General features: G+C 43.2%; 1 protein-coding gene across 3 annotated transcripts in view; it reads right to left on the minus strand.

Moving 5' to 3' along the window:
• The window catches only part of LOC124117085 (wnt inhibitory factor 1-like), a 126319-nt gene extending 117042 nt beyond the window's left edge, over window positions 1-9277 (minus strand). For 2 of the 3 annotated variants that reach the window (XM_048401475.1, XM_048401472.1), the window contains exon 1: window positions 8206-9276. In XM_048401475.1, coding sequence (XP_048257432.1) covers window positions 8206-8368 — 163 coding nt within the window. In that variant the 5' untranslated portion in view covers window positions 8369-9276. Of the gene's footprint in view, window positions 1-8205 lie in introns of all 3 variants that reach the window. The other variant, XM_048401473.1, reaches the window with a different exon arrangement.
• Between the last annotated feature and the right edge of the window lie 1727 nt (window positions 9278-11004).

The raw sequence follows: 11004 nt of genomic DNA on the forward strand, positions 1-11004 counted from the left end.
TCGAGTTTTCGAAGAAGACCAGGTTTCGATTTGTATTCGTGGTCATAAGTAAGAGCTGACACTTTTGAAATATTTACCGGAACAAAAATCTTTCTTCATTTCCAGTGAAGTGATTATCAAGGACAAACATGAAATCAATAAATGAAAGAAGTTTGTAAACGTATACGAGACGATATTCCTTACTGATCATATCGCTGTGATTGCCAGATGTTGATGTCAGATTTCAAGATGAGTTGACTACATTTTCACTCAATACCCGTTCAGTGACAAACTATAATATCACAGTATATAGAATTAGCCTTGGTTTCGTTACGATACAGGGTGTGTACCCAGGATGCTGTATACTACAGTGACAAGTGTAAGTACTTTATCTATGTATGGTTCGTGTTCACTTCCAGTATGTGATCAAAATAATCTCTACATCCGTAATAGAATCCTTTGTATCAGAGAGATACACGCTATTCTCAAAAACATAATCTTCGTTAATCCAGAACGCTTCATGTGCGTGTGAATCAACTTTGAAATGTTAATATATAACTTCAATCCGCCATAAGATCTAAAAATCTCCACTGCGAATGACGAGACGAGAATGTATATTTCAAGGCGATAGAGCAAACACCATGGACACTTCCGCATGTTTTATGAAAATACGTCTTGTGTAACGCTGGTTGATTTGCCAGGAAAGAGAGTAAATGACGAGAAGTAACTCGTATGCTGCCGGGATGTTCAAACTAATCCGAGTTTCTAGGTTTACAATGAGGTGATGAACGTACACCCGAGATCGGTACTCCATGCCGTGATGAATGTACACCCGAGATCGGTACTCCATGCCGTGATGAACGTATACCCGAGATCGGTACTCCATGCCGTGATGAATGTACACTCGAGATCGGTACTCCATGCCGTGATGAATGTACACTCGAGATCGGTACTCCATGCCGTGATGAACGTACACCCGAGATCGGTACTCCATGCCGTGATGAATGTACACACGAGATCGGTACTCCATGCCGTGATGAACGTATACCCGAGATCGGTACTCCATGTCGTGATGAATGTACACTCGAGATCGGTACTCCATGCCGTGATGAACGTATACCCGAGATCGGTACTCCATGTCGTGATGAATGTACACTCGAGATCGGTACTCCATGCCGTGATGAATGTACACCCGAGATTGGTACTCCATGCCGTGATGAATGTACACCCGAGATTGGTACTCCATGTCGTGATGAATGTACACTCGAGATCGGTACTCCATGCCGTGATGAACGTACACCCGAGATCGGTACTCCATGCCGTGATGAATGTACACACGAGATCGGTACTCCATGCCGTGATGAACGTATACCCGAGATCGGTACTCCATGCCGTGATGAATGTACACTCGAGATCGGTACTCCATGCCGTGATGAATGTACACCCGAGATCGGTACTCCATGCCGTGATGAATGTACACCCGAGATCGGTACTCCATGCCGTGATGAATGTACACTCGAGATCGGTACTCCATGCCGTGATGAATGTACACCCGAGATCGGTACTCCATGCCGTGATGAATGTACACCCGAGATCGGTACTCCATGCCGTGATGAATGTACACCATAGTTCGAATCCACATGGAGTTCAGTGTAGGCGTTGTAACTGCAAATTCCCGTTAGAATAGCCAGTGATGTTTGTCATCTGATTAGTTGTAATATCCAAATTGATGGACAAGTTAACCTAAGTGGCATTCCCGAACAGTGTGGGCAGATAATAGAGCATCACGTGATCAAGGCTATTCCCCTGTGTCGACTACCTAAACATGCAGTTTATAACTGCATCGCTTAGAAGAAAACGATAAGAGCACTTATTCTACAAATCTTCTTTCAGTATTAAAACGGTACATAACATTGTATTAGCGAGTTAGTATTAAACAAAATGGTATCCACCATGGGGCTGTGTGTGTGTCGGCTGTGAGAAGGCCCGGTGCCAGAGTGCAGCTCGCCGACAAGAAGCTCGGGCGCAGACAATCACATTATGACAGAAAATGACACTTTTGTTACGTCGTTGTCATGTGGATATTAACGCAACATCAGTATTAATACTTAATACGATTGTGAAACATGGGATGAGTTGGACATGATTATATACCGTGTGTATGTTTATGGACTTGATAGCGTAACCAAGTGATTGGTGATGAGATAGGCACCATGACGTAGCCAAGTGATTGGTGATGAGATAGGCACCATGACGTAAACAAGTGTATGGTGATGAGATAGGCACCATGACGTAACCAAGTGTATGGTGATGAGATAGGCACCATGACGTAAACAAGTGTATGGTGATGAGATAGGCACCATGACGTAACCAAGTGTATGGTGATGAGATAGGCACCATGACGTAAACAAGTGTATGGTGATGAGATAGGCACCATGACGTAACCAAGTGTATGGTGATGAGATAGGCACCATGACGTAACCAAGTGTATGGTGATAAGATAGGCACCATGACGTAAACAAGTGTATGGTGATGAGATAGGCACCATGACGTAAACAAGTGTATGGTGATGAGATAGGCACCATGACGTAACCAAGTGTATGGTGATGAGATAGGCACCATGACGTAAACAAGTGTTTATGGTGATGAGATAGGCACCATGACGTAACCAAGTGTATGGTGATGAGATAGGCACCATGACGTAACCAAGTGTATGGTGATGAGATAGGCACCATGACGTAAACAAGTGTATGGTGATGAGATAGGCACCATGACGTAACCAAGTGATTGGTGATGAGATAGGCACCATGACGTAACCAAGTGTATGGTGATGAGATAGGCACCATGACGTTACCAAGTGATTGGTGATGAGATAGGCACCATGACGTTACCAAGTGTATGGTGATGAACTTCGTGATGTAATCTTGTGTGTGTGGTGATGAACTTCGTGATGTAACTTAGTGAATGTGGTGATGAACTTCTTGATGTAATCTTGTCTGTGTGGTGATGAACTTCGTGATGTAACTTAGTGAATGTGGTGATGAACTTCGTGATGTAATCTTGTGTGTGTGGTGATGAACTTCGTGATGTAACTTAGTGAATGTGGTGATGAACTTCGTGATGTAATCTTGTGTGTGTGGTGATGAACTTCGTGATGTAACTTAGTGAATGTGGTGATGAACTTCGTGATGTAATCTTGTGTGTGTGGTGATGGACTTCTTGATGTAATCTTGTGCATGTGGTGATGAACTTCGTGATGTAATCTTGTGTGTGTGGTGATGGAACTCTTGATGGAATATTGTTCCTGTGCATACATACCTAAACACATATAGTGTAAGTACATTGCACGTGGCAGGTGAAGACGAATTCCACTGCATCATTCCTATACAATAGCCAATGTCATATGGCAGATCAGAGAGAAACCTTCCACATATTCAAATGCGCACCTCGCATAGTCAAACAGAAACCAGTTATTTCTAAATTTCTAGCAATACCATTGTTGTCTAACATTGTTGCTACACTAGCATATGCCTTCTACAATGTTTATTACAGTCAGCGATGTCTAGTCGTAAACAGTACAACAGGCAATATATTCACGACATTGAAGCTAGCATGCTGACAAACATAGTTGCTGATATTAAAGGTTACACTTGTCCACAGAAATAGCTATCAATACATAGATGTGTTGCTAAAAGTTGTTCTCGATTAACAGGCACGTGGCCTTTACCTAGAGGGCGAGCTGTGGCAGTGTTCCTCCTCCGTGCAACTAGCCTACACCGACCGGCCTTCAGCAGCCTGCTAGCCATTACTACGTTACAGTATACACACTTTGGACTTTTCCCTGAGAAAACAATACTTTTTACATTATTGCAAGCAAACATGTTTCCAATTTAGCAGACATCAACAGTGGTGGAGCAAATCACTTGACATTCTTAAATCTAGCATTTGTGTTGGTTCGCCTGATGGTTGTCATTGCTGCGCGTGCACAGAGTGGGGGCAGGACGGCCCACATAACACCATGTACTTCTGCTACTTCAATAACCATCTCGCCAGCTGCACTCGCTGACTCCGCCATTCAGATACTTCTAGCCAACGAAAAAAGGATACAGCAATAAAACATATTGGTCTCCGTCGTAAATATATCTACAAACCTACAACCCCGCCAGTCCCGCGGCGTACAGTCATTTATTTCATGATATCAATGAATATCCTGCGCAGATGTCCCCGCGCTGAGTCCCGCGAGTTGCTCTAACACACGCTGTAGTAGGGCGTGTAGCTATTCATACATACTTCCCAGTGTTCTCACAAGACTTTAGACATACGTCTAAGTAATTACTTACATATATTCTCAGATTTCTACTTTTTAATTCATTCCGTATATCTTTGAAAATATATGTAATGTGGTTTTGCATTATTCATTTAGAATGTAAAGCCATAAAACAGACTCAAAATAAGTGTTCCTAACAAGGTTTGCGACAACAAGGGAGAGTATTTCTTTCGATATTAATATGTATAACTACTTTCAGAAGGCATATTGGACAGACCTACTGGTACGTATTGTCGTAGTAAGAAATGTCTTTAGTAATGCTTATTTACACTTATTTATTTTAAGAACGTGAGATAAATAAATATAGTTAAAACATAACAGGAGGACACTAAGTCGGGGAAAGGATTTTTTTAAATAAAATGTACCGCCTCCTTTCTATGTTGTCATCGCCAATCATGAAATGAACAGGAATATTTTAACATAGCTGACACCGGAAGAAACAGCTACAATTCCATTAAAATACACTTCCCTTGGGAGCCGAGAAAAGGCAGCGGTTGAAATACAGTCCAGTTTTATAAGAAAAGTAGAACTATTTATCAGACCCTTAAAATCCAAAGGGATAATTTCAATGGTGATATGGATAGCGTCAGTTGTGTTGTGTAAATATTTCGGGGCTGTATTAGAAATATGAATGCTAATACCAATAACCTTAAGCTTTAGTCTAATACACGAAACATTATCAACTACATAGGAATTAATTGTTCCATTGAACATTTTAGAAAATGTCACTCTGCATAGTGTACTAACATGAGAAACTTAATATCTTAAAAACATCTTTACTCTGCAGAAAACTTTCAAATCATTAATGCAAATGCGATTTCTAGCGGCGTCTACGACTTCTACAATCCAACAAATATTCACGAACGAAGATATTTACACGAATCACTTTCAGTGTGCTGTACATACTTGCAGCCATTGTCATTATAAAACAAGGGGCTAACAAAGCAGTTTGTGAGAAAAAAGTAAAATGTTTTTAATACACCGCAAATCTATTTTAGTTTAAAAATTAACATTTCCGACCTTTAAAAAGTGTATAAATTTCTACTTTGGCCTTATACCAGAGTTATCTGACGATCACCTTGTGAGAATAAATATCAGGTCGTGTAGGCGTTCTCACAATCAGTTTGCTTGAATACACTTTCCTAATCAGGGGTCATAATTTTATAAATTTGCTTTTTCTATAAGGTCACTTTTGATTTTACTATCCAAATAAAAAGGACATTACTTTTGAATGCACATTGAAATCATCGTCTATTTATGTGATTTATATTCAAATGGATATACACAGGTTTTGTTAGCAATATTCTTAGCTGACTTCCATTCGAAAAACTAAACCCTTCTCGTGAACTCTCTACATCTGATGAAATAGTCAGCAATGTATCACACTCAATTAAACCTATGTTTAAAGTGTGCGTGTTATATACATCGACCACAGCCAAACATATGCTGCGTGAGAGCCAGCAGTCGGTCGGGTAGCTTGACGAGGCCCCTAGTGTATACATGTTAGAAGCATTGTGGGGCATTCGTTGACGAAGAAACAGCATGAATCAGTTGACGCAGAGACAGAAGACATGTCAAACAAGCTGTTAATCGCCCCTTCCCCTCAATTTTCCCTTAGACAGGGGTATGAGTCAAACTCGCACATCTTCATTGCGCACTCAAGACATATAATCACAACAAAAGGTTTGTTTGAAAACAAAAAATATTAAACATTAAACAGGTTTCTACCCGATATCTACAATTCATTATCACAGAAATATCAACACACTAATTCTATTTCAAACTGAATGAAATGCGTCAGCACGTTGATATTAAATATTCTGTATATTTCTTTAAAAAGGAAAAAGTTCTATCTTACTCTCTCCGCACTGATCTCAACACGAAGTAGCAGCGTACATGATGAAATACCTATGCAGCTTGTAGAACGGACGTGGGATATCATCGTCCACTACTGTTCTCGTTTATATATAGCGACTAGAATTATATATACAAGCCTCATTTGTAATTTAAATATTAAACAACATGGACATAAAACCAACTAAATGTGTACGTCCTGATGAACGTGTTGATTACCAAAGTGAAAATTAAAACATCTCTCAAAATAATTGTAACTTCAAGGCAAATGGTCCTACGAGTTGCTCGTTCAATACCAGTAGTGAAGGCCATTTTTCTAAGTTCTAATGTGACCATTTAATACTAGTGTGACCAAGGGCTACTGCTCTGCGCGTGGTTTAGGAATTCCGCCTTATTGCCCCTTAATAAACAAGGGGTAGTTACTGTTAATGTGCCATTAACATATCTCCCCTCGTCATGGAAGTGTTTTGAAAATCCTACACTCATTGAATACGTACATAAGTGTTATGTCAAGACATTTAAAAACGAAATACCCTAGCTTTCTCCCGTAAGTGATCATACAAGAACATAGCGTACATCATTTCTTCAGTCCGCAATGACGAATAACTGGCAAATGTCTTTTTGGCATAGCAGCTCGGAATAGAAATGCTCTTGTCCATAAAAGAACATCATGTAGAATCGCTCTTATATACATAAATACCGTGACTAAAATGTGTGTACAATACACATGATATTCATATCAGCCTTGTGAATGAGATCGCGGGCTTGTAGTACTGATCACTGAATGCGTAACACAGGCCTGGGACGGCATGTTGACTTACACCGCTGCTTGGAATCAACTACGTCTAAGATAAATAGAAAACTCGACGATAAAATATAACCGTTTCTATTGCACTGTATCTTAACATAACTTGAAAAATGGCAAGGCAAAAATCCTAAAATCTACCACGGACTTGGTTATATAGGTCCGTGAATCTACTAAACACGATTTGCATGTCGGGAAAAATAACTAAAAGCTGGGCTTACCAACTCTTAGGAAAAGTGAATGTAGTGTTGTTGTGCCGTGTAGAGGAAACTAGTGGAGTTGAGATTGTTTCTAGAGGGCACTCGCCGACACGCTGGGCCCAGGAAATAAGTTCTTCTGAAGATATTACATTCTGCCTCTATGCCGAAATGACTACTTGTCGACGGGAGGCCGTCTTATTCAAACTGGAATTTCCATGTTTTTCGACTGCAATAAAATATGTGAATATCTGACAGGGTTGCATGCATCCCTTGTACCCCAGTCATCCGGACGGCACCGGTGAGGTGAAAGTCCATACGTGCCGCGACCATGGTGTATCTGACGTTACAGACACGCGCCCCTCTCGGAGTTAGTACTATCACCTGCTGCATCACATGTAAAAAGTTGTTAATGTGCTCAACACGCTTCCTTTGCACACACAAACCTACATATACCAATCCTTCAACAAACATCGTCTTTATACCTGGCGTCGAAGTACCGCCGTACCACCTATCAGTGCTACATAATCCATATGTTTTATGAGAAAAGTTTCAATCAGTTCTTACGATCATAAGATTTCAAACTTTCTTTTGCATTTTGTGTGGCTTATATATAATCCTGTGGAGAACTCCGTGTGGTGATACGCCGTCACGGTACCACATCGCCTGGTGATTACCGTGAAATATACTGAAAGCAGCGCGCGCGGGTCAACACCATGCAAAAGGTCAGTGACAATAATTTCAAGGGAGGCGCGAAATCATTATACAGACACGACAGTACTGTGTATCGCTGCGGAAATGTACACAGCAAAATGGTTTCACAAAGTGTGAACTTTGTGTGAGAGTTGTGAGAGCGACGACCATGATGAGTTCTAAATGTCTATTTAGCCTACTAGTTGTAGCTTACCTTAACGCTGTGTAACGTACATAACTGCAGGTCACTGAACAGGTCTGACTGTTTTATTTAAACGGTCTGACTAATACGCATGTAAGCAAAAATATGGAAGCACTTTGCCAAGCTGGATGTCCCTGAAATAACTCACCAATAAGTTCTCTGATCTGAGCTTTATCTATCCACAACGACAGGCGACTGTGTCCGCGCGACCGACCGACGACGTTGCCGAGGCACATGGAGAGAAGAAGGATGACCACCAGTAGCCCACCGACTCTCCCCAGCATGGCGGGCCCCAGGCCGATAACGCCCATCAGCCGGACAGGCAGGGGTTGAGGCGGGGGTGGGGTGACACCCGGGAATCAGCAGCCAGGGTGGGTGGGACACACCTTTGTTTTCTTTGTAGGTACACTACTCACGTATGGGCACACATCGCACATTAATGTACACTGATACTGTGGCAAGGGCCGATGTCTCATCCTCCATACAAGCAGTGAATGGTTCCCTCTGATGTAAGTGCGTTGTGTGTCGCCACATGAAGAGTACTCCCCATGTACAGCAACTTGGACTGTGCTGAGTGATATCACTGGACACAATATTACACACACACCAAATAACACTCCTACTCCGTTCAATGGTACAGGTTACTAAGAGGTAAACAATTTCCGCAAATCCGTAAGAATGGTAGCTGTTAGATCTCACAGTACTTCCGACACCGAGTCTACTGATCCTTACCCGCGGGCAACCGGGTGCATTTGACCATTACACAGCCTTAGGACTAGGTCTGCTTGTTTCATTGACCACTGGCAAAATAACCCGGCACAGCTGGGGGGTTGAGGTAACATCCTGTCCCTCCCATCGTCCAGCCCTACCCGGCTAACTAATTCAAGACCAGGGTGCCCGGGGGGTGGTGTTGACGCCGCTACCCTCAGAGGAAAACGAGATCACAGTTATACGTTTACTCCTTGAATTCATAATGTGTACAGCTTTGAACAAACGTTCTGAGAAACATGACTAAAGTTTCCAAGTTTCCATTAAGTTGAGTCGGACGTGTTTCCTCCAGTGCCAGTGAATGTCCAGTGACGGAGCAAGTGAGGAGCGAGGGTGTTTCAGCCTTGTAGAGAGGCACGTGTAGACAGACAGAGGCAAGTGGCGGGCGGGTGAACGAGCGAGCGGGCGGTCGGTCGGGCGGTCTCCCAGCACTGAGGTAGAGCGATCGTGTGTTTCTCTCCACCGACACACTACTGCTGCCAGGCACAGAGATTGGTCTACACAGACAAATCTCCGTGCTTTTATTGTCCAACTCCTATTGACAGTTGTGGCCATGGGGTCATGGGCTCTGGTTGTGTTTGGGAAAGCGTAATTAGTGAAGGGGTGATGTTGACTCGAGCTATGGATAAATATTGTTCTTGCCCCGTCTCATTAAGTGAGTGTCGACTCTGCATTTAACATAGGGGCGGTTTCCCAGTGAGAACGAGAAACGATTTCAAACAAATCAGTTAAAACCGAAACTGTTTTTCGACCGACTCTGAAGACATCTTTATGTAAAGCACTCGTAATATGTAGTTAATTACAACTTCTTGTTTTTAGGTCCAACCAGATTTCACATCAAACAATGCAATCCATAGCACTTGGCCCAAACAAAGACGGAGAATCCTGGAGGCCCATAAACAATTATACTGAAGGACCAATAGTCGGGTAGAGATCAACTGCCGACCTCATAGATGGGTGGCCACAGAGACGGGTGGATGCAGAATTGCTTTCAGTTTACTGATGGATGTTGGGATAATGAGAGACTGACAGACGCATGGGGGTTCCGATAATAAAGCCCCAGAGGACGGGTGGGTGTTCGGATAATGAGGGACACACAGACCGGTGGGTGTTCAGATAATGAAGGACCCACAGACGGGTGAGTGTTGGGATAATGAGGGATCCACAGACGGATGGATGTTGAGGACCCACAGAAGGGTGGATGTTCAGATTATGAAATACCAACAGACCGGTGGGTGTTCAGATAATGAAGGACCCACAGACGGGTGAGTGTTGAGATAATGAGGGGACCCATAGACGAGTGGGTGTTGAGATAATGAGCGCCCCACAGACGGAGGGGTGTTGAGATAATGAGGGACCCACAGGCGGGTTGGTGTTTAGATAATGAGGGACCCAGAGACGGGTGAGTGTTCAGAAAAGGAGTGACACAGAGACGGGTGGGTGTTCGGATAATGAGGGACCCACAGACGGGTGAGTGTTGACATAATGAGGGACACACAGACGGGTGGGTGTTCAGATAACGAGGGACGAACAGACGGGTGGGTGTTGGGATAATGAAGGACACACAGATAGATGGGTGTTTAGATAATGAGGGACCCACAGGTGGGTGGGTGTTCAGATAATGAGGGACCTACAGTCGGGTGAGTGTTGGGATAATGAAGGACACACAGACGGGTGGGTGTTGGCATAATGAAGGACCCACGGATGGATGGGTGTTCAGATAATGAGGGACCCACAGACGGATGGGTGTTCAGATAATGAGGGACCCACAGATGGGTGAGTGTTGGAATAATGAAGGACCCACAGACGAGTGGATGTTCGGATAATGAGGGACCCACTGACGACTGGGTGTTCGGATAATGAGGGACCCACAGACGGGTGAGTGTTGGGATAATGAAGGACACATAGCGGGGTGGGTGTTCAGATAATGAAGGACACACAGAGGATGGGTGTTCAGATAATGAAGGACACACAGACGGGTGGGTGTTCAGATAATGAAGGACACACAGATGGGTGGGTGTTCAGATAATAAGGGACACACAGACGGGTGAGTGTTGACATAATGAAGGACACACAGACAGGTGGGTGTTCAGATAATGAGGGACCCACAGACGGATGATTGTTCAGATAACGAGGGACGAACAGACGGGTGGGTGTTGGGATAATGAAGGACACACAG

The sequence above is a fragment of the Haliotis rufescens genome, unplaced genomic scaffold (assembly GCF_023055435.1).
Source record: "Haliotis rufescens isolate VD_foot unplaced genomic scaffold, xgHalRufe1.0.p SCAF_22, whole genome shotgun sequence".
NCBI classification, from domain to species: Eukaryota; Metazoa; Mollusca; class Gastropoda; order Lepetellida; family Haliotidae; genus Haliotis; species Haliotis rufescens.